The sequence below is a fragment of the Pezoporus wallicus genome, unplaced genomic scaffold (genome assembly GCF_028554395.1).
Source record: "Pezoporus wallicus isolate ANWC-B61680 ecotype Strahan unplaced genomic scaffold, APGP_CSIRO_Pwel_v1 contig_4309, whole genome shotgun sequence".
NCBI lineage: Eukaryota > Metazoa > Chordata > Aves > Psittaciformes > Psittacidae > Pezoporus > Pezoporus wallicus.
Genome location: NW_026638191.1, coordinates 2,349,105 through 2,374,151, shown reverse-complemented (window position 1 = coordinate 2,374,151; position 25,047 = coordinate 2,349,105). Strand labels below are relative to the sequence as shown.

Below are 25,047 nucleotides of genomic sequence, written 5' to 3'. Positions count from 1 at the left end.
TCATATACTTTACGGGGAAGCAGCACAAATCAATATAAAGTTAACAGCTGTGGACAACTGGCTTGAAAGACAAACAAGGAAACATCAGAGGTTAAAGGAAACATTCAGGAATGTAATTAATTGATAGTATTTTTTAATTTCTTATGGTTTGTATTTCATATAGCTGCTTGATATCTGAAGGCAATTTGTGCATTGCATATAGAAATGGAATAATCAATGGAAATGCAGGATTTTAAATTAGGGCTGGTTCATGTTGAGACAGGAGCAAATATATGTGTGTATATATATATATATATACACAGAGGAAAAAAAAAGGAAAAGCTGGGTCTTTTGAATAAACAAGCTAGGACAATCTCTGTAAGACTCTCCAGTTGTTTGAATATATGCAGTTCAGCATCTACTAATGTTCACCAACTAGAAGGTTCAGCATGTTCCAGATTTTATGTAGTAGCTGCACATAAATATCTATACATATATAGATATACACATATCTATTCGGAACAAATTGAGCAAATGAAGCATTTAAAACACATTTGAGCACTTGGTGAACACTAGGATGACAGGCACTGAAATTTCCTACTGATAGTTAGTAGGGTAAAATAACAACAATTCCATTCCATAGCTATGCATATTTGATGGTTTTTTGGGTTTTTTTTTTGTTTTTTTTTTTGTTTGGTTGGTTGGTTTTGTTTGGTTTTGTTGTTTTTTTTGTTTTTTTTCTGTTTTCTTTTTCCCCAAGGAATCTCTACATTTCTGAATGAAGAGAATATTTAGATGTGGACTGTAGCTAGATACATTTCCTAATGTGCTAAGAGTCTATTGATCCAGTGATGGCATTAAAAATATATATGCAATTTAAACCCTTTCAAAACTCTGACTTCTTTGCATAACAGCATTTGAATAATTGATGATGACATTAAATTTTCTTCAGGTGAACATCAGAGCACATTTAGTTTTATAATTTGGAGTGAAATCACAGAGGTTAAAAAGGTGGGGGTCAGTGTTGAGTTGTAAAAGGGTGCATTGCAGGTTTCTGGTGTAGCTGCTGCTATTGAATCCTATGGCAACTTGAGAAAGTGGAGCAGGAACGTTTTGACGTTAAACTCAATTCATGGGATGCAATAATGTTGGTCACTCTTGAACTTACTTTAGTTCAGAACCATAGTGAATCATTATTTGGGCTGCTGAATCAACTCTACAAATTGTCTAGAAATATGTAACCATTCTACTGAATTAGGAAGTTACTTGAAGTAGAATGCTTAGATGTCTCATTAAAAAAACCCACCCAACAAAACACCACTCTCATATAAGCTCTGATAGTTAAATTCAGCAGTCGCATGCAGTGAATTTCCATTCCAAAAAGCATTATACCTTGAAGGAAAACATCCGAAGAAGCTTTCATTTTGTAGACAGAAAAGAGAATCAGAGGGTTTTGTTTTAAATTAAAGAAAGGAAAGAAAAAAAGAAAGAGACAAAAATAATGTAAATTAAAAATATGTTTCTAAAACATAGTAAGTCAAAAAGAACTAAATTTATAGAAAAGTTGGGATAATAGCAATTTAAACAAGTATCTGTAATATAACCCCCCCACATTTTTGACTCTTCACTGTCTTATAACTAAATCTGGGCCAAAGACATAAGATATCAAACTCAATTTAGATCTTTTAATATTCCTAGGGGATTCCAGCCTTTTATGTTGACCTGTTTTGAAGGAGACCATTCACAGTTTACAGAAACACTGTTAGTAGAAAAAATTCTTTTTACCTGCAGCCTGCATCCTGAACACTCTAAGTTTTTTAGAGTCTGTGATTTGGAACCAGGCAATCATCTATAGTTCTGTTTGTCCCCAAGTGCTCACAGATAAGTAATGTAAGGAACAAATCATCTGCCCTTTTATGGACATCTTTAAGTGAGACAACTAAGTTTGAGGTAGTTAATCTCGGCTCCTTTACTGCACTGTAAAAAACACACATGCACACAGCCAGCCTTTTATTGCAGCCTAAGACAGGCCAAGATGCATCACCTGCCAGCAGTGCTTCTTTCTTTTGACCAGAAGAGAGGCCTATGATGAAATCGAACTTTAGCATACCTAAAATTAGGTAAGAATTCTTGTGCTGTATGTTAAAACTAAAAAAAAAAAAAGAATATCTTCAAAAGTCTTTGAAGATTTTAGGACAGCAAATCTGAGTGACTAGATGCCCAAAATGCATCTGACAATGCTCTCTATTAATGTAAACCACTTGTTCTTCACATTTTTCATGGGCATATTTGGGTTGTTTTGTAGACGGCTAGGCTACTTTTCTCTCTAGGATTTTACACTGATTATTTTCACTTCAGAGATTCTATACAACAGACCTTTTAGTTCAGGTGCAAAAGAAAAGAAGAAATCTGTCCTGGACAAAATAAGCAATGAACTTTTTCCCTACCTGGGCAAAACCTTAAACACCTACTGAAGGTGCTTCCAGGATTTAGTTATTGTGACAATTGAATACACTTATTTATTAGTGTGTAGCACACGTCCATAAGTAACATTGTTAACTGCTAGCTGAATCACTCTCTAAGGGAGAAAAGTAGATAAAGGGGATAAGAAATATAAGAAAAGAAGATACGAAAACAATGAAAAGTAAACAGATGCTTAAGGGGAAATTAGAAAAAGTACACTGTAGTTTGAATATAAATGTTTAACTGTAGTCTTGATAGTAAGAAAAACAGTCATATCAATAATACATGCATAAGTTAATGCCAGAGAACATTGCTAAGACAGAGAAAGTGACAGTTCTTCCATAAAGGTCACAGCAAGAGCTCTATCTATGACATAAATAATGGTTTTGGTGATAGGTGTGATTTGCAGAACACTTTGGTTAAAAGGATCCTTATTCTAAGAAATTAGTTTTTCTGGCATCCAGACAACTGTAATGTATGAGCTTTTCATTCTCGAGGTGAATGTTTACATTCCTATTAATACAAAGGAAGAGTATATATTAGCAGTGTCTGAAAAGAAAGTACAAGCATGAAGAGGGATTTAAATGCTTTCTTAGAAAATGTAATTGAATTTTAGACCTTGCTGCTAAAAAGATACATACTGGGTTTTTCTTCTTTTTGTCTTTATCCTTGCTTGGCTTTCTGTTGCTGACAAAGTAGTGCAAAGTTCCATATTCCACCAGTGCAGAGAAAACAAAAATAAAGCAGACTGACACAAAAAGATCCATTGCTGTCACATAGGAGACTTTGGGAAGAGATTTACGAGCAATTGTACTTAGGGTGGTCATTGTCAGGACAGTTGTAATACCTGGTAGATAGACAGAAAACAACAGAAATATTACTTCAATTGCAAACTGATATTGTTAGTTCTCTCTGAGAGGTTTTGAAGTATGCCTGGAGTTCAAACATATAGCAAAGATATTAAACAGCACATCACAGCAGTGAATGTGGATTCAGTGAGAGCTTCAAGGATGAACACGGGGTATGAAACATTTTTGCATGGCCTCTGCAAGTGTTGTTGTGCAGAATAGCTTGGTTAGACTGATTCTGAGTCTAAGGAATTTAATTTAGTTGTTTAGTTTTGTAGTTTACTTCTAGGAGGCCTTCACTTTTGAGACATTTATTTTTAGGCTGTGTGTGGTCAAACACTGAAACAGGGTGTAGAGAAAAGACCTTGTGTCAGAGTGAGAAAATCATAGTGGAGAATAAAAATCTCTTTACTCCATTCTTTAAAGTAAACTCAAGACCAACCTCACCTTTGTGGTGTTGGGATAAGTTTTTAGTTGCAGACTGCCAATAAGAGAGAAACTTGCAGCCATTTTAGGTGGTAGAAATTAAAATTCTTAAAGCATGTAATCCATCAGGAACTGCAGGACAAAATGTGTCTAGATTCGTATGTGTGCTCCATAAGGGAATAAACCTGTTTTCTTTCTCTTGCTTAAATGAGTTCTAGTTGTGCAGGCATGCTAGCCCCACACAGATTATCTGCTACTTAAGTGATTTCTCGCATATAAAGCTGGAAGAGAGAAACTCTCAGGGCTCCTTATAAATATGAAACTGTGAGGTCAGATTTCTCTCTGTGCCAGACCACCGTCACTTCTGGTCTTCATAAGTGACTGTACTCTATAACTGTGAAGTACTGTGACATACTTCACCCTGCCGTCTCCTTTCAGAACATTGCTGCCTGTACTACAATGTGAGGAACATTAAAAATGCATCAGAACAGTTAAAATCCATCACATTTATATGGTAAATTTCATACCACTGATTTCACCTTCTCAGTGGTACAAATAGACTAATTCTCAACAGAGGGAGAGAAACTGTTTTGTATATTGAAGTAAAATTTAAATAACAGCTGAATGCCTTATTGATTCTATACTTCTTTAAAGCAGGTGTTATAACCTCATTTTAGAGAGGAAATGAAAAAGGCAATAAAACACTTAAAACTTTCAGTCATGGGAGCCAGTGGTCCTCTATTCCTCTGTTTCTTTCATGGGAGATCTGGAATGAAAATGCTGTCCCTTACTTTGCTTTCCAGTGCTCTATGCTGTAGTTCTGTGAAGAAATGAAAATGCAGAAGGAAATACCAAAATGATTCTCACTTGCATGGTTTTAATGGAGAAGTAGAAAATGTGTTTAACTTTGTCTTGTTGAAAGTTTCTATTTTGCTAATCCTTGCAGCTCCAGCAAGGTTAATTTGGTCTCTTATTTTATTTGTGGAACAGTTGTTAAATGTGTAGAAATTGCTAATTCTGATTAATTGCATGTCACGTTTTCATGGATAGGATTTTAGATGCCACCAAATTCAGTTGATTTTGTTGCCTGGAGGCTAAATTTGATTGCTGGTCTCTAAAGCAGAAGTCAGGCTAGTACATTCTTCCCTTTTTACCACTATAGCACATAGCCAGAAATTTTGATTGCTTCTTGATATGTACTTTGTTTGTATTGCTAGTCACCATGATGTGGAAGTAGAGCAAATAAACCTAACACATCCCTGCTTTAGTATACAGCAATGTTCCCCATTCTTTTGATGTTTACAAAAAATATTACTGTCATCAGAAAACGTGCAAAAGTTTTGGTTGTAAGCAATCTACAGTACTCAAGATCTGACAGAGTAAAAAGGAAGAGATGCAAATACAGTTTAGGGTGTGTTATTCCTTGGAAATTACTGCATCCTTATAAATGAGGAGAGCTCATGTGAATTTGTCTTGCCTCTTACATTTGCAAACTGGTGATCTGCAGAGGTGTCAGTTAAATGTCAAAACACTTGCATAAAATCTGGAAGAAAAAATAGCTCACCTAGTGATGTTCTGGCTGGAACTGCATCCTTGTTAATCCAGAAAGAGACCCAGGATAACACAACAATAAGCGTGCAGGGAATGTAGGTCTGTATAGTGAAATAACCCATTCTCCTGCTCAGGTTAAAGTAAACAGACATGACTACGTAGTCTCCTGTAAAATAAAAGGATACTGAAGTAGAATAATATATTAAAAACCCATCACAGGATTTCTGTATTAGCTAGGGTTTTCCTGTTCTGTGTCGGGGTATATATATTAAACTGATTCACCACATATATTCACAGCAAATACATACCTCTTCAACACTGGTATAGCTCAAGAACTGGTGGATTTTTACACTATTAAAGAGAATAGTCTGGCAGGTTTAAATAACTTCAAGATTTCAAGGGTAACCTGCCTTGCACAGCACAGCAGGCTTCCTTCTACCTGCGTCATTCCTCATAGCTTGCAAATGCCTGGTGCAGTCCTCTTACAACAACTGAGTGGTGGTGGTCCAGCAAACCTCCAGTCACCATGCTGTCCCTCTTAGCATGCCCTCAGCTCTGCTCTCAAATAATGCATGCTTTCAGATGTACTTTCTAAATTATTCATGTTGGCAACTATTCTTCAGGGCTAGGCAGTGTCAATAATTAATTTTTTTATTTGCCTGAGATCTTCTGTTGTATTATTTCCTCTAAAAGGGTTTGAGCCCACACCTCCTAAGTGCCCCCCAAAAGCCACGCTATATGTTACTCTGTGCATAACACGTAATTCCCATTCAGTAGTTTTATGATTCTTTTTCCAGTTGTTTTTCCCTTTCAAGCTATTAAGTAAATTCCATCTGGATTCAGGAGTACAGCAAAGCTTCAGGTTTAGATGTATTTTTATTAAACTAAAAGAACCTAGTTCTCATCCTCAGATTACAGCACTCCTGGGAAATCTTAATTGCAAAGAACTACAGAATCCCAGACTACAAAAGACTTCATTGCAATTCAGTGAAAGGCAATCCAGAGAAGTCTCAAACTGCAACAGAATAGGATTTGCAAATTGAGAGTAAGATAGTTTTCCAGCATTATCAAAGAGACTCTGTGACAAATGTGTATTCTGCTTAGATCAGTACCTTTAGTTACAAGTGAGTTCTCTGTTTTCAGGCATAATTAAAATTTTAATTTCTCCCAGAATAATTCCTTTGATCCTGGTCACAGAAGAAACTTCAGAGATAATTTTCCAACTGGTGCTTCTTTGGGGGTTTTGGGTTGGTTTTTTTTTTTCAATGTGAATGTCCACATACCAAGGATTAACTGGTTTTACTTTAATTACAATATCTTATAGTTAAATCAAAGACTTAAAACCAAATTATATATGTGTGGTTTATGAGATATGGCTGAATGTGAGCAACCAATTCAAGTAACTACAGTCTGTTTATCCTGTTAATTCACATGTAAGTTTGCATTATATGTGTATGTCCTGAATGATACAAACACACCATCCCCCCCCAAAAAAACAAACCAAAAACCATACCACTGATCAGGAACACTGTAAAACTGAAGCCATAAAATTATATGGCTCATATAAAATTATATGACTCATTCTTCATCCCTCTGGATCATCTGTTAACTTCCTGAGAAGTTCTCATTTTGTCAATTTTGGGAATTTTTATCGATTTGTCTTCGTATATGCTATTACTATCGTATATGCTATCAGGGTTTTCTCCTGCTATACAAAGGTAGGTATTACTTTAAGCTACATCTGTATTATTTCCATTCAAACAGTTTAAAGGGGAAGGCTGTTTTCATGCTCAATGTTAATCATACTACTTCAATGTTGAAGTACTATATCAGATCCTAGGCAACTAGTTTTATCCACATTTTTGTCCTGCTCTTGGACAGGTCTTTTTGTCCAGCTTTTTGGTTAATACTAGCCCTATTGATTTGTAGAATCTTTAATTCAGGAAGAAAGGAAAATGTTAGAATCTAGTACACAACCAGCACTTTGTTACAGGTATTGGGTTCAAATCCAAAACTCAGCACCTGTGCTGAGAAAGCAAGCAGATGAGTCCAGATGACCTAGACCAAGGCATGCTGTAAAGACTTCATGCATGACCTTTCTTCAATAATAGTGTGTGCAAGCCAAGCCAGAGAGTGGCGTGGATAACATAGGAATATCCCTATATATGTATATTTTGGGTGAGCAGCCTCAATCCTTCCATTTGATAGGCTGTTTCCACATAGTTTTATTGTGTTTGTCTCTTGGTGGTTGTCATCTGGTCTCTGTGGAGAATATTTTGATTTTTCCCTTAATGCAAGGAGTGGATTTTATACAGTAAGCTATTACAATCATTTTTACAATATTTTCTGCTTAATTTTAAAATGAATGGGTTTTTCTTCAAAATGTAATGTAGAACTTTTAAACCGTTAAGTAACTTGTAAAGGCCTCAGTTCATTCAGCAGCAATGAGGCATTACTTTTAATTCTCTGTCATCTCAAAGATGTACCAATCCATTTCCATAGAGCAACAGCAGTGTTCTGTCACAGAACATTTGCTACACAAACTGGAGATGCTCCAGGTAGGAGTGTTTTATATCGAGTTGAACACAATTCCTTCTGCTTTGTATTTTTTTTCTTTTAAATACTGGACTTCTTAACCAATTACATTTCAAAATAGCATATCTCGGCTAACCTGCTGCAGAAGGTAAGTCGATGTAATTGTTCTAGATTTTGTTCAACCCTCACGAACATTATTGCACCTTCCTTTATGCAAACACTTTTTTCCCTAATAGATATATGTAAAAAATCCAGAACACTCCAGGATGATATCCATAGGAAACACTGTATCAGCTCCTGATATTCATAGACAAAATCTGCAGAATTATTCTGGCAGACCTTATTTCTCATGCCTTGTAAAACTGGAAACATTTTACTGAAAGCTTAAAGAAATAAGAAACCGCATAAATGTTATACAGGCTTTAAGGTTCCTACTAATGGAGCAGGTAAATCAAAGGAAACAGAAATTTCAGTTTCAACTCTAACTTGCCAGACAGTGTAGAATTATCCACTCTGAAGAATCATTGAAGGATGCATAAATTCCTTTAATACATGTTGCTTTCTAATCCAAAGTCCTGCTGGTGCTGCAGACACTGCTGCGTTTTGGAGTAAATCCCACTATTTCAGAGACTCTTACTAAGGAAAGGAATAATGTTAATACCTCAGAGAGGTGTTTTGTCTATTTCTTACCTTTCTTGGTTGGGATTTTGGGAATGATGATTTATTTCAAGGTAAGAGTGATAGTAACAAATACAATTTAGGAAATGTCAAGATAAAGCAAGCCAATAGTTCTGCTATGTACTGAATGTCTCTTCTAGCTTCAAGTAGTATGAACAGCTGTAAATAAAGCACTAAGGAAAACGGGACTAAGTGGTGGCATGCTCCAGAGAAGCATCTTGCTGGTATTACCTAGTTTATGTAAGTGATGTTGGAATGATAAAACAGCAGGCCTTCTGAGATTTTGAATAAGAAAGGTACTCTGAGTATACAAATTAACATAAGACCAAAGATGTGCCATTTAGGACCTAGTATCAGTTGTCAGAACATGTACATCCTAAATGTAAAGTGCATTAACTCCTCTGGTGAGCATGGACTTAACAGTATTTCACTTTAATCACATCTTTCATGATGGAGTCTTGCCCCAGCCCTGGTTTCAACCACAGTTGTTTTTCTGACTCTATTAATGGAATTCTTTGCTCTTCAGGTGAGATCAGCTTAAGTACTCTCTGTTATATTCAGACCATCTCTGTGCCTCAGGTGAGTTTTCACTCCTGGTGTGATGTCTGTATGGAGCTGTCAAACTGAGGCATTATTTCAGTAAAAAATGGCCAGACTTTATCCTCAGCACAGTGTCATTCATTAGCCCTCACTTGGCAAATTGATAATCTTTTCATTATTACTTCATCCTCTTTCCCAGAGCTCTGACTCTTGTTTATATCCTTTATTGTCTACTACAGCAAGAAAGCTTCTCAGACTGCTAGATTGCTGTTTGGAGGGCTAATATACTTCTGGATTTTTCTAGAAATGAATGATAATACAACCTGGCAGTATCCTTGTAAGACAACATACTTAAATACTTAATATTTGGCATCCTAATTAGAAGATTTTTGGATTACTTAGCCTTTCACCAGAGACATTACAGTCTTGCTGTCCTCTCCAAGATGTATATAGCTATTACATATGTCTAAAAAATAATACTTAGATAATTTTCAACTTTTAAAGAAATAAAAAATTTCCCTGGGGAAAAAACCTCTTATTACATGGAGGAGTATAATAGCTCATCCTAAATATATTTAGATCTCATCTCTCTCTGTTTACGAATATACATAATTCTCCTATTTCTCTGTATTCATCTGTGTTTCTATAGCCGAGACATAGTTGTTTTCATCTGAAGGTGCAATAACCTGTTAATCAGCTTCTTCAATGACATCTATTTAAAATGGAATGCAGACCCCCAGGAAAATGTTGTCCAGGTCATGTTTATCCACATTTATAAACAGTCATCATGCTTTCTACTAAATTCATATTCCTGACACTTATGTTTGGAAGATCATGAGATGCAGGGCAGGGTTATGACTTGAGTTTCATTCTGCTACTCTGAATGGGAAGCTGAATATTGCTCTTGGTGTCAGTAATCCCTGTTGCACACAGAGGAAGTGCATAGGACTTAAATCACTTCTGAAGTAGGAGTTATTTTGAAAAGAAGATGCATACCATCAGTATCCAGTCATCATGAGCCTAGTAAGATCTTTCAGAAAGTTTTATTTTTAACAGTCCTGTGACATCCTAATTTACACAGACTCAAGGCAGTCAGTGAAAGTTTTGGGGAGCTCCTCCTACCATACACTTTATGATACAGTAGTTTGAATACCAGGATTCAGGCTCTGTTAGACAGTAGGGAAAGTGAATTTCTGACTTGAGGAACCATCTGTGCATATGCCCTGGCCTAAATCCCAAAAGTTCAATAGAAGGAATTAGTTGTGCCAGGAAGCATAGCCAGAGGGAATGAACACTAAACTGATTTAATCAGCACAGTGGGTGTGATCCTTCATTGCTTCCTGGTTGTGGAATCATTTATACCTGTTCGAAGTGAATGGGAAATTATACCCATTAGTACTCTCTTTATGCATGTTTAAGTGACTGTGCAAAGTGTAAGGTACTGGGGAAACAAGCCTCTAATTTGTACTCCAAAGTGATTTGGAAGCTAGTACAAATGCTTGAAGAAAGAACAGCTTTGTAACATCACAGGAAATTGGTGTCTTAATTAGAGTTCAGGTAGCAACTCTTACAGCTAAGATTGTCTCACGTTTACTATTATAAGATACTGTTTGCAGGTTTTCTTAAAAATTGCTAGATTTACTGCTGGATTTAAGGTATTAAAAGAACTGCAGAAGAGCTTCAAAAATTATGTGTTGGCCACCTGGTCAAGTTTTATGTATGTGTCTATGTGTCATTTCAGTTCATTCTCATAGAGAGTTTGGGAGCGGATAAAATTGCTTAATTTCTGTTGAATATGTGGAGTATTGAAGGGCTGGTCTTTTTACATGTGGCCATTTGTGTGAAAATCTTGCATTGCTAAGTTAAAAGTCTTGGAAAATTACCAATGTGTGCATAGACACGTGTCCATACACATGAGAATTTTTTTGAGAGTTTAAAAGTAGACTTTATTCTGACTAGCCCAGTGCTGTCTCTGTTCTGTACAAAGCTACACACCACTCTGAAGGGCGGCACAGCAAGAACAGATGGGTGGCACAGAGAGTTCTGTACTTCTTAAAAGTTACTTGTTTCATTATACACTCTGCTACCTAAAATCTCTAGAATTTCTTTGTGTGCTGAAAGTACGCAGCACAAAAAATCCTCACCTCCTGCTGTCTCCATGGTGTCAGGGAGATGCATTGTGGAGCTCCTCCCCTAGGAACTGGATGTGTTCTATCCCAGGGTCTGAAAAGGATTTTCCTTCAGTATTTGGTTACCTTAAATATTTTTGTCAGTGTTTCGTAGGATGAAAAATGTGTTTTATTAACTCTCATGTTTATAATCTAGTCCTTTTGATGCCTAAAATGTAAAAATTGGTGGAGAAAATAAGTTATATAGGAGGATATTGATGAATCAATAACTGGCAGAAAAATGCTGCCAAATATCTTATTACATCTTTTTAAAACTGGACATTTTCCTCTACTTAAATGGATTTGTGAAACTGCTGAGAAAATTGAAGAAAAAGACAAATGTATGAGCCAAACTCTCCTAAAATGATCATCTTTTGTTCTTCAGTGACTGATCAAATGACAAACAACTAGGATTAGAGCAAGTCACTGTTTGTGTGGTACCTAATAGTCACAATTTTGTTAGTGCGGCCAATAGAGGTTCACATAGACCCAGACATGCACCAGCTCTCCAGATTTCCAATAGGTTTTTCTTTCCTAATTTTAGGCAGAAACCATACAGAAAAGAGCAAGAACATTTAAAAGAAATGTTTAGAGAACCACATGAAATAGAAATGGAACCTACTCTCAAAATTTACTCATATAAACAAGTGCATAAATAAATGACTTGTTTATCTATGGGAAACCCTATGCAGTTCCTCTTTCTGGATGGAGTATACGTAGGAAAAAAGCAAACGTAAGAAAATGGTGCCACAGGAGGGCACTGTCACTTCAGAATAGACATGAGAAACGATTGCAAGTCTGCCAGGGGAAAACCTAATCTTAAAATTCTAATTATTCTCCCTATTGAGTGTTTAGACAAACACTGAAATGGCATCACTGACTTGTATGGCTCTGTTAATAGAGGAGCACTTGTAAGAACTAACCCAACTCTTGTATGATACAAATATTACCAAAGTATTACCTTTTGTGCTACAAGTAATGAGTATAAACTGCATAAATTGTTAATGACGAACAACTGTGGCAGCAGAATTTATCTTCTTTTCCTCATAAATAACTAATAGATAACATCCTTGTTCTCTCTTTTGTACTGTTAACATGGCAAGCAGTCTCATTTAGGCAGAGATCCCCACTATCACTGTTGTCCAGGGTTTTGGGGGTTTGTTTTTTTCAAGAATAAACAGGTAAATAGTTTAATGGAAAATTCTCCTCTTTTCAGTCATGGTACATGGCAATATCATTAAAACATGTGATTCCTATAAATACCTCCTTTAAGGTAGGAACTCTGTTGTAAGCTTACTGTTCTCAGCACTCTAAGAAAACTCACTCTGAATTAATTGTATTAATAATAATGATAACAAAAATAAAAAACCTACACCAAATGAATTTGGGGGGAAAAAAAAATTTAAATGTCTAAAATATTTTAAGTGAACTGAAAGGCTCTAATCATTGACCAGTTTGTTTCACGGTGTACCCACACATAAACCAAGATGACTCCAGACCCAAAGGGTTTATTGTTGAAGTGGGCAATATTCAGATTTCTCGTGTTCTCTGTTATTTTCCTAGATCTGGCATTACTGCATCTTGCTGTATATTAGTTCAGTGCCTTACAGTTCCGAGCTGCAGCGAAGTACCCAAATGTTACTGAATCCAGTACTTGTCTTTCTCCCTAACTCTTAAAATGGCAACCTACTGGATCAGTGTTGACTATAAAAATAGGAAATAGGACCAAAAAAATCTTAAATGCATCCTTCTTTAAAAAAATAAGTCATGCTTAATGCCATTTGCATACATATTTTCTGTAATAATGAATAGTGACTTGGTAAACCTGTGGGACATTCCCTGCAAAACAACCAGTTTTCTTCAGACTGTGTGCCCTTCTTCCACTTCTGGCATACTGGAGGGCAGTAGGGTGACTCAAAACCTTCTACAAGTGGAAAAATAAAATTAAAACAAAAAGGGAACAGGGGCAAAGCCTTTTCTCATTCATGTCAAAACAGGTGATGGTACCAGAACTGCTCAGCAGCAGCTGGATTACTGCCTGCAGGAAAGGCAGGAATGCGGGGAGAATGGGAGAGCAGAGTTAGACCTTTCTGTCTCACGTTCGGGCTGTGTCAGCCTATGGTCTACATTGTACACTGCAGCTCTAATCTAGGATGAAAAATCTTAGTTTAAGAAATAGTTTATTAGTGTCTTTGTCCTGATACATCTTCCTTTCACTTTTGTCCCCATCTCTCTTCTTGCCTTGACAGGGTCTGTATTTGCAATTTACTTGTCTTGGTGAGCGTACTGAGTCGGCCTCAGAATGCAGTTCAGTGTGATGTCTTGCACCGTTACAGTGGTATGAGGAAAACACAATATTTGTTGTAAACACACAGTTTTCTGTGAGGATTCAGGTTCAACCTATTCAAATTATTTTCTTGTATAAAACCTGAAGTGACCTATTTTTTATTTTTTTTTTCTTCTTACAACAGATCAGCAAGTCCTTAAGTGTTGCCTAGTTTAGTACTAAGTAAACAGTACTTCTAAAATTGGTCATTTATTGCATGAAGAGTTGATCTGAGCTCTTCCAGTCCATGTTTTTTACATATATCACAGGCAAATAATTTTTGCAGAAGTATTTGATGACTGAGCATGAGTGAATTTTCATAAAGATACAGTGGAAACTTGATCACAGTGCAGAACATAAGCTGATATTTGTGAGATTTATTGGTGTCCACAGCCAGAAATGAGAAGTCTGGTGAAATGCAAAATCAGAAAGAGCTGTACCCTAGATATCTGACCATGAAACCTTCTCATTATCTCCTTTGCCAAATACTTTTTTCATTGTTTCTGTCCTTCACAGTTTTCTTTTCTTCCACTGGCTCATTTTTAGACTGCAGAAGGGCCAGACAGTTTCAAGAAATAATGAAGTTTCTTCCTTTTCAGAAATGCTCAACAATCTCTTTCCCTCTGAGTTTCAACAGCAAAATACCACTATTGCATCATAGGGAAGTCATGATGTGAATAAAATACAGTGAATGTTTGGCCTTTAGGGCAAAGAAAGAAGGAAAATCTGTCATTGCATTGTAGATGTTTGCTTGTAACAGACTTGAAGGATTGAAGCGGTGCCATTCTCTACCTGATGTTTGGCACTCATTCTGCCTGGGCATTGCATAAAGAATGGGTTGATTCATGGTCATGGATGGTACAGTGTAGCAACTGCACTGTGATTTCATCCCAGTGCTAAATACCCATTCCTAAGCAGTGATTAGAGCTTGATTATGTAATGAGGCAAAACAATATTAAGACTTTGACAGAGCTTGCACTGTAGTCCATTTATACAAGATTATCTCTGGGATTCAGATAGCTGCAAGCCTGGATTTCAATTTACATTCCAAAGGATGAATCCTGACTACATTGCACAGAAGGGTGGGGGCAGAGGGTGGGAGCAGATTTTCTCTTTTTGTTTTCTTTTCCTGTTTTTAAAGAATAACGTGTATGTCTCTATGTGAATGTGCTTGATATCAAACACCTTGATTTCCTGCGGGAGCAGGGAGGAGAGAACTGGAATTAGTTTATGTTTGTGTGTAATGACAACCCAGCTGATGAAACTCCTGCAAAATGAGATGAATCATTACAGCCATCCAAGCAAATGAAATTTCCTTATATATGACATGACTTTCTGCCCCACAGTTCTAAATTTTGTTTGGTCCTTGGCCACTCATTCCACTTGAAATGCTGTTTTCTCAGTTCATTTGACAGAATGTGTTCCGTTTCTCATTAGTGTCTAATTATAGAGGAAAGAATGTAATGTCACTAGACAGTAATTAAAATCTTTTACTGTTGTTCCCACCTTCCCTTTGAATTCACAGAGACAAGATTCACCCTAAGAACTTCTTGTTGCTGAAAAATATCAGTATGTGAAAATGTAGGAAGGGATTGAAGGTAAATTTAGGTGTGCTTGTTTCTGAGGTTCTAGCAATGAAGGTCAAAGGGAAGATGAACGTTACTGACCCTGTATATTTGCATGTGATGTCATTTTTTCATATTTTTGGACATAATTACAAACAACTGGTATTTTTTGTTTGTTTTTGATGGCAGCTAAGCTACTACACTGGCATTAGCAAACACAGGATTTTTACTGTGCAGGATTAGTGTTCAGATGTGGCAGCAGCATGATGTAATAGGTTGCAACTGCTGTGAGTGAACCATTATGCTCCACTGTGTAAATAATCTGCAAATTATACAACCTTCTGCTCCCTTTCCCACTACCTTCCCCTCCTGCTTAGGAAGCATCAGCCCGGGATGAAAGCTCAGCATCTCACCTCTGAATCATTAGGAATCATTAGGAATAGTGAGGTTTCTAAATAACCTGATTGATTTACTGTGGTAGAAAATTGGAAAATGTGAGAATGACCAAAATCCCAAGTAACGTGAGGGAGCAAAGACCCACAATTTTGTGATAACACAACCAGTTGTGATGCTGCTCTGTTAGAAATCTTCTTGTGCCTGAAACAGTTGGGTATCCTTTGTCCTTGGCCCTTTTGGATGTCTGGTTGTTATCTGAAAAAGCTGTCTGCTTCAAAATATTTATGCACCTCTGGCTAAGAGGTGCATGCATGTTTAAAGCAATGACTTGATTAATTATGGATATTTGATCTATTATCATAATAATTCATAATAATGAAGGTTTTGAGATATGGTGAAATCACCAATGTGAGCAAATAAGAAGCATGTTTTATGATATTTCATTCATTTCAAAGTATCCAGATGGTACAATCACTTCCTAGCAACACCCAACCCTGTCTGCTTTTACATATAGGGAGAATAGGAAAGAAGTGGTTTCCATACTTCACAGCATGAAGTGATGGTACTTTAGATCAAACACGCTATAAGGATGATGAAATGGCATGAAATTAGAATTATCAAACCTATGTAAATTTTAGCATGTTGAAATTTTCAGCAGTTTGCATCATTAAAAAGCACCAAATGGTGGCTGGTTTTGTTTTACAGAGGTGGTAAAGCACAACATTTGCACTATATCATGGGCTTACATATTGGGACTTCCTAGATAACTGCAAAAGCTTTGTGTGAAAAGTGAGTGTGGGCATCTCCAGGGGTAACGACATAAATGTGAGATGCAAAAATGGGAATTAAGCTAAAGGTGGCCTAGGTTAAAAGCTGCTGACATGAAGTACCTGAAATAAAAAAGTAGAAGGCAAATGGTCAATCCAAAAGGAACAGGCAACTCGCAAAGGGAGTCAGATCTTAGGAGGGCCAATTCTCTTTATGGTGTCATAAATCTGATATAAGACACCAGGCTCTGTTTGTGGTCAGTGGCTGAGTCTGTGGGCAGAACTGCTCCCATACTGGCTGAACAGGAAACCTTCGTGCCTTCTATGTACTCTTCTGCAGGCTTTATAAAATTTCAGAAGTGGCTGAGAGTTAGATACAGGCCTAATGAGAGAATGACGTAACAGAAGAAAAGAAAGTAATACTTTTGGCCTAAATAGCAATAGTGTTACAGACATGTTAGAAAACTCGCTTGAAATCAGTACTGTTTAATGAGCTTTGTGCATGTCCTGTTTGCTGAAATGACTGGACAGAGCTAACGCAGTTTATAAAACACCATTTCTAGGATTTGCTTTTACATCTCTATAAATTGTCTTGCATGGCAAAGGTCATTCTGAAATTCCTTTGAAAGCCTTCCATCCCGAGAGAAAAGGAATTTGAGGATACAGTACATTTAATCTTTGATCTTGATGTTTCCAGTTATTTTCAGAGCCAGGAGACAGCATTACATAACCTGAGGCTGCAATAAAACTGTATGTTTTCTTCTACTTCTTCTCCAGAGGAGAGAAAGCATGACTGCATGGAGACAGTGTTCTGCAGGGGAGCTACAGATTTCACAGATGCATTCTGCCTGAACCCCCCCCCAGCAGAAGAAATATTTATACAAGTACCACTTGAACCAGCATCTCGCTTCCACTAAATGCACAGGGAGATTACTGGAAAGACAGTACCATAAACAAAGAGCCTGAGGGATGCTGGGAGGATTACAGCATGCCTGATTGCTTGACTTCCAGCACTTGGTTGGTTGGGTTTTTTTAGAACTTCAATTCAATTTATTTTTGGCTTCTTTTTAATATTTTATAAGATTTCATCAGTGAATAGTTAGTTTTAAACCCCCAGGAAAGCAATCTAAGTAACCAAGAAAAGACTGAAATTCACCCGGGTATGAGATCCTGGAAGGCAAAACATCAAGAAGCAAAAGTAATACACATCAAACTCAACTTTCTTCAGAGTTTAGTTCAGAAGCCAAATGCTATGGGCTTCAGAGAGCAAGGGAAGAGTAGTAATAAAAGATTACTTTGAGCACAAGAACCTAACAAAGATACAAAGTAAAATGTCTTATTGGAAAACAATATAGCCCAAAAATATCTCAAAGGAGTGTAGATTATTGATTAGGACACTTGAAGCAGCAAGCAAGATAGGGTCTAGGCCCAGCTCTCTCACTCAACAGCTGTAGGACAATTATTTCTTCTCTAAACCCATCTTTCCTCCTATGGAGGTTCTCTGGAACATGTGCACACTGTGTTTCAACAACATCTGGCAGATTTTGCTCTAAACTTATGTGAAACATTTAATGGAAGTGCATGAAAAGAAAAATAATATTTTAATTATGTAATACTGTGACTTACATTTATGCTTATGTAGGAATTGTTCTGTGTCTTCTCACCCAAAAGGAAACTTGAAAGTGTTTATGTATTATTATTCTGTTTCTGGTGATATTAAAAATTACCAAGGTAGATATGGGCATACAAATAAGCAAAATAAAATAAACTCACTAATATTCCTATTTAAAATCAGAGCCCATAATCAGTGCTATAAAGATTGGCTTGACATTTTCTGCATTTTTTCAAACTTTTTTTTTTTTCCTTAAAAAACAAGAAACAAACATAACCCAGTTTTGTCACACTCATGTCTTGTCATGTTCTTGGGTTGCCAGAAGAGAACCAAACAGGCTGTATGCTTTGAAATTTTTTTTATGCAAAACATATATATGGAAACAAAGTGACACCTAAAGATGATATGAAAATTCACAAAGCAGAATTTTGGGAAAGAATAAAAATCTCATGCATTGGGGCTTACAAAATACAAAAATATTAAAGGCAGTGCATACATGAGAGGTGCATTATTTCATTGCCATCTAGGATTGAATCCCTGCACCTCCCAGTGAAAAATCTGTCTATATTCAGGATCTGGCTCAGCACTAGATTAGATGGGTTCTTGAGTGATTATGGTAATTTTGAATTTCCTGATACTCCTGATTCTGACAGGATACCCCGATGTAGTTGAAGGTAAACAAATCATTAATTTTGTAGTTAATTAAAATGTAAGTGCATGAACCAGGTAGTGATTATGCCATTGAGAGAGACCGTCCACAATTTTCAGTTCCTTTTATCAATGCCAGATACAGCTGGCAGCAGTACACAAGTACATTTTAAACTTCCGTTATTTGCCTCTGTTGGATATTGACTTAAAATGAAATTACATGGCAAAAGATAATTCTGTTGCTTAAAAATTCATGGTTTTATCATAAAGGCTTTCAGTGTTGAAAAGCTTGAAGAATTCTGCAGGGAATACTCCCAGTCAGCTTTCCACTCTACTTGTTGACATACTAAGTTCTTCAGAAACCTGTTGTTTACCCAGATACACAGTCAGGAAGAAAGTATGTTAACACACACCTTGCTTAAATGAGTTCTAATGCTAACTTCATGTTTAAGATTTACCAGTACTTGTGCAGGAATTCCAGTGCTTATCTTAGTATTCATCTGCATTGTAAGATAAACATGTAAGTTGTTGCACCAGGAAGAGTTGCTCTTCCTGTGTATGTGTATCATAGTAGAGTAACCCCAGTTCAGAGTGGTTGGAAGGGCAATGAGAGAATGAATGGGACGCAAAATTAATCAGTTTTCTAATCTGAAATGTAGGAATCCTGAAAAATATGCTGTGCTTAGCTGTTACAGAGGTCTGCATTGCTCATAAGCCAACTTTTCTTTATTTTGCATGGTCTATTCAAGGCTTGGGAAGAACAGACTTTTCTGTCACAGTGAGCATATATCTGTTGCCTACCCTCTTTCTGAGCAGTACATGCTGTCTTGCACAAGTACATTCTCTCCCACATGAGCTGTACTTGTCTCCATGCAAATACCTATATTGCAGCAGAGTACTCCCGTTACATCTTTCATGTACATGTATGTGTTTCAGGAAGGTATGTATCTGCTTCAAGATAGTCACTACTAGGATTTAGAGCTTAATAAAGGATCATTTATTTATGTAATATACATGATGCAAAGTCACATATATTGCATATGCGACTTTTAAAAAGCTTTTAAAATAACATAACTCCTACACACAAAAGCTCAGAGTGATTTTCATTAGAAGAATCTGATCTGTATTTAGGCTCACTTATTTGAGAATAACTTTTATTGTCAACACTTCGTAAATGTCTAAAAGGTATTAGAACCATTCTTTATAACATCTAAGCAAGCCACTTACCTCCAAAAACTATTTTTCTAATGAGAAATGTGGAAGAATTTTAGAAACATTTTGTTCCATATTCTTAAGTAGATAAATCCATTATATTGCTGTAAGATATTGCCAGATTAGCAGAAGAGTGCTCCAGAGTTCACACATATGACTTTTGAAAGTAAAATATCTGAATCATATTTCTGGGGTTTTTATAACTGCTTAAGTCAATTTTAAAGAAAAATATCAGAAATGGATTTGTTTTCCAATTTGAGACATTCCTCTGGAAAAGGCTATTGTAGGAATAATGTTTGAGAGGTAGCCACTATATCCATCCTCCTGCTATCAGTCTGCCTGAGGTAAATGCCTGCTCTGTGTGCAGATTCCAAATCGTTTCTGGTTTCATAAGGATTTTGTCTTGCAGAAACCAGGTGCAAAATTCCAGCGATGTGCAAATTAATCTTGTTCACAATCACAGCTAACGTAACAGCAGAAACATCCGCTGGTAAAAGTAGGTGTTGCAAAATAGTCTAAGGTGTGATTGGAGAGGAAATGAAAAGGAAAAAAACTAGCTTTAATAGAACAGTTATTTATATGCTAAGAAAGGAGGTGGCAAACGTTTTTGAGTGTATTTTTAGTCTCTTGAGCTTTCTAGGAGGATATTATTGACATTGGGTATAAAGTAAAGTTGGAGTAAAGAAAAAGAAGCTGTCAAACTCAGATTCTCTTTAGCTATTAGAAGAGGTGGGAAATTATTTTTAAAATCATAGAACAAGAAGAAATAAAAGGCACTGAAGCAGAAGGAAGTAGGTTATGGTTACAATAGTAAATACAGAGGTAAAAGAAAATACGGTATCAGAGGTAGTGAAAGAGAAAACTATGAAAAATGGCAAAAAATGAGATGATGTTCTAAAACTATACTTATTGCCAAGAGCAAGACAGGCCACAGGCCTGCATGCAACAGGCCTGAAGGGAAGAATAGAGATGAAGAGGATGCTTAGTTTGAAGATCATGTCTCAGAGACAGCTATGATTCATGAATAATTTGTAACCAGTATTGCCATTTGAAGTCAAACAGATCAAGCTTAGGAGGTAAGAAAATTCTTTGAAGGCGACAGATACCATCTTGAAGTTTCTGTTACCAGCTTCGCAGGAATAAAGGTAAAGCTTCTAGATGTATGTAATCGCCCTAGTCCAAATCCTACAAGGTATTTAAATGGTTTGACCTTTTCAAGAGGAGACCTTTGAAGAACTATTTCTGAAATAGACATATTCAGGATAACATTCACAACTACTGCAAAACAGGTTCCCCTGAGAGTCTCCATTCCATGTTGCAGTGTGAATATCATCACATTGTATGTTTTCAGGCCAGGAAGTGCAACCTCTTAATCTTTCTTTAAAAGTGAGGTTATTACACTGTGAATCCCATGGGCTAGGTCTTTTTAAGGCTTTCTTCTTTTAGTGTTTGAAAAAGTTATGTCCTGCAAAGCTTTTAGAAGTGAACTGGCAATTCTGCATCTAAAATACTGTGTGGCATACAGAGAAGGATGCATTTGGAGTCCTGCAGAACTGTGGGGTGTACCCTCCACATTGGTAATGTAAGGTGAAGTCATTGGAAGTTAGATCTTTGTGATGTCTCCTACATTGGTTTTTAGAAGTTCAGGTGCTGTGTTTGTAACTTCGTGGAGAGATAAGGCTGCAACTGGTGTTAGGCACCAGAAAAAGGTTAAGATGCCTTTTGTATATATTCATGAAGGTTGCTACCATAAAAAACTTAAGGTTTGAGATGACAGGTTGGATGCAGAAATGATGCAATGATCATCCTTATCTTGCAGGAGCAGCTTGTTATAGAGATTCCCTATGAGACAAAGTTAGTTATGATGTAAGGTCAGATGCCATAAGAGACAAGGATACTCAAAACCTAAGAGGCAAAGCAATAAAACTGCATGCAATAACTTCTCACATCCAGCAAAACAATGCTTGCTTTGAAGGGGCTCATAGTTTTCAGGAAAGGCTGTGGATATGGAAATGCCACTGCATTTCCTTCAAGAAACCAACATTCCCATCATGAAATGCAGCACTGCGTGGTGCCCAGGAGCAGGCCTCCTGCCTGGTCCAGGTCTGCTAGCCCCATTTTCCAGCAAGTGCTTTGCCATTCATATGCAAATAGTGCAGGTGGAAGAGAAGGGGTAGCCAAAGCCAAGTAAGAATTTAAAATACTTCAGTGGAGTGAAAAGGAGAAGTTGGAGGTTTGCTTTTTGTCATGACTTTTAGTTTTCACTGTGGAAATGACAGCAGTGTTCTCAAATTGCATCCCAACAGTTCCCAGCTAGATGAATTTTAAACGTTTTATCATTTCTAGAAGTAGAATAAGTTCAAAAGAAGATGACTGATGGTAGGTTTTGAAAAATACATGTTTTACTGATTTACTTTCCTCCCTTTTATTGATCCTAACAACTATGAGGAAAACCTTTTTAAGCAAAGTGAGTGTTTGAAAATATGAACACAGGTGTAAACAAAGCTCTTTCAAGCATCTCTTAAGGGGAACCAATCTATTTGTTGTTTAGTTGTGTTACTATGAGCAAGCTACCCTGATCTTGGATTAAAATTCCACTATCATGGAAATTATATCTGGAAGAAAAAAAAAGTTTGTATATCCAGAGCAAGGGAATTATAATTAGAGTTTTGCCATAGAAAAAAATTATATTCTTCATTGTCTTTTTCTGAAAGGTTTCTTTTTCCTTTAAATATGTTTTTATATTGTATTTTAAGATTTGTGCATGGGGGTGGTACCTGTGGTACAGCATTCAGGCAGGCATAGTAACAATTATCATATGTTTATCTTTGATTTTAACTAGTACGGGTGGAATAAAGCTCCTTCATTTAAGTAGCCTAGTCTTTTTGGCTCTGTATATGAAGGACTAGCTTGGGCTGATTTTTTTCATTTTCAGAGGTGCAGGAGTAGTATATTATTTCAAGAACATTTATATGTAAAATATTTGTTCTCAAGTCTGATAGAGAATCTTCATGCAAAAGTTCAGTCTACGATAGAAAATTACTCTCTAATTCCACACAACAAATCCAAACTGTTATCTGAACTGTGCATATAATAATTGGCATTTTTGGACCTAAATATATTGGGCTGTGCACATCTCAGATTATTTCAGTTGTTTCCTCATTTCAGTTTAATTCTCAATATTCTTATTGTGATATTTTGGCTCATAGAGCTTGAGTCCTATCCAGAGGTTGGAATTACAATGACATGTGAAATGTAATTAAAAATGAAACCGATACTGAATAGCTTTTTTTTTTTTTTTCTTTGTAAACCACAAAACTGGTACTGGTAAAGCTTTTGTTAAAATTTAGAGAAGCATATTGCTTTTTATCCTCTTCCTCTAAGAGAAAGGGTTTATTATTCTAGGTCCTCCTTGCTTGTAATTCTGATTATATGGATCAGTTATAACTATTAAGACAGAAGCTGCGAAGTTTCAAAAAGACAGGTAGAGGGATCTGAGGGACTTGTGTAATGGTCCCCTATTGTTTTCCACAACATCAGCCACCCCTTACGCTTTTCCTCCCAAGAGAGGTTAAGCCATGAATTTGGTTCCTGTTAGACTCCAGAGAAATGTCTTGGAGAACACCTGCAACGAATGCTTCAGCTGCTGAAAAAGCTTCAGTTGGCATGTACATGTTCATTAGGCAGTAAGGAATTCTGCCGTGCAGCCATGAGATGCAAAACTGTAAGAAATAAGCCCCTCTGCTCACAGAAATTATTTTTTTTTTTTTTTTTTTTTCCCCTAGAGAAAAATCTCTTATCACACCAGGAAACAAAAATCCATTATAAACTTTAAAGGATGTGGCAGTAGGAATGAGGTGAGCCAGACAGAAAGAGATAAGAGGTAGAGACTTTTTCCTTCCCAACTCATCTAAACCTAGTTATACATTTTTTTGACAATTACTATTTAAAAAAAAAAAAAAAGTAATTTCTTTTCTTCATATTCAATAATATTATTACAGGATGACTAGAAATGTTGACAGTTATTCAAGAACTCTTATTTCATAGCTCACATCCTTAGCAGTAGAGCAAACATAGCTGAAGTGACAGCATGCTGTCATGAACTGCCCTGGTTATTGGTACTGCACTTGTACAACCAAAGTGAAGCTATGCAATTCCAAGGCATTGCTGTTTCACTTTGATTTTGCAGCTGGATCAATCTAATAGCTCTGTTCCAGGCCAGTAGTTTGGTACAATGATGTAAGAAAAGAATTTTTGGTGAACTACAACGGTGGTTGGAAGTATTCCAACTTGTTTTAGCTTGTTTTTAAATAAATGTTACTGAGAAAGAGCAGAAAACCTTCTAAGAAGTCACTATTAATTCTTTATTGACTGTATATTTTGTGTTTTGCATAACTAGAGAACGGATGTTAAGTAAGGTAAAATAGTTGTTGCTATTAGTAATTTGAATGGACAGGGTATGAACTCATTTAGGATTTTTGGAAGGTGGTAAATGAAGAGAGTTTTTTTGGCGGGGGCTTAACCTACGGACTCAGAGAACAGAAGCAACTTGTATGAACTGTGTTACCTACATAATATGACTCTACTTCCTCTTCAAACTCTTATTCTCAAGATTAAAAGAAAAGCAGTTGAGTACAGTCAGCAAGAGCACATTATTTGCAATAGTGTTTTGACTGTTTTTTTAATTCATAGAACTATACGCAAGAAAGAACAAATGGCAATTTGTTGACTAGTTTCATGATCATTCCTAATCAGTGGCACTGACACACAGGAAGGGTGCGGTGGCATGTTGGTAAATTCCCTTATGTAGGGCATGATGCAAGGAAGTATTATTACATAAATTTTATCCTGCAGCTCCTTAACCTTAATTATGCAGTCTTCTTGAGAGTAACAAAGAGCTCACTTAATAGACTCTATCACTTTCTGAGGTAAGTGGCATATTTATAGCTTATACATGAAAATGAGGACGATTATGCCTTGATGAAAAAAGTGATGTTAAAACACATGCTATTTACAATTAGGAATTTATTATAACAATAAAAATGAGGGAGTTGATGTTTGTGAAACATTAAACAATAATGACAAATATTTGCACATTACTCCCATGCTTAACATTGCGCCGCTGCATTCCTCTGTGAGAATGAGTTCTCAACATTATAGGATGGTTTTATGGAATTGTAGATAGCGCATTTAAAAATGTAAGTAGAACTTTTTGTAGTTACAAGGTGTTGTGGAGACTTTTAGAAATTTTTACATACTGTAGATGTTTTCATTTAACACCGTAGTCTATTTACTTTTTGTTTCTCCTGTTTTATTTGATACAAAAAAAATCA

General features: G+C 36.4%; 1 protein-coding gene across 4 annotated transcripts in view; it reads right to left on the bottom strand.

Annotated features, from left to right (window-relative positions):
- Positions 1-25,047, bottom strand: part of GABRG2 (gamma-aminobutyric acid type A receptor subunit gamma2) — a 66,229-nt gene that overhangs the window by 2,175 nt on the left and 39,007 nt on the right. The window contains exons 7-9 of one of the 4 annotated variants that reach the window (XM_057409870.1): positions 5,281-5,433; positions 3,084-3,289; positions 1,372-1,395 (exon numbers count right to left, since the gene is read on the bottom strand). In XM_057409870.1, coding sequence (XP_057265853.1) covers positions 1,372-1,395; positions 3,084-3,289; positions 5,281-5,433 — 383 coding nt within the window. Of the gene's footprint in view, positions 1-1,371; positions 1,396-3,083; positions 3,290-5,280; positions 5,434-14,676; positions 14,709-25,047 lie in introns of those variants that run through there. The other 3 variants (XM_057409871.1, XM_057409872.1, XM_057409873.1) reach the window with 3 other exon arrangements.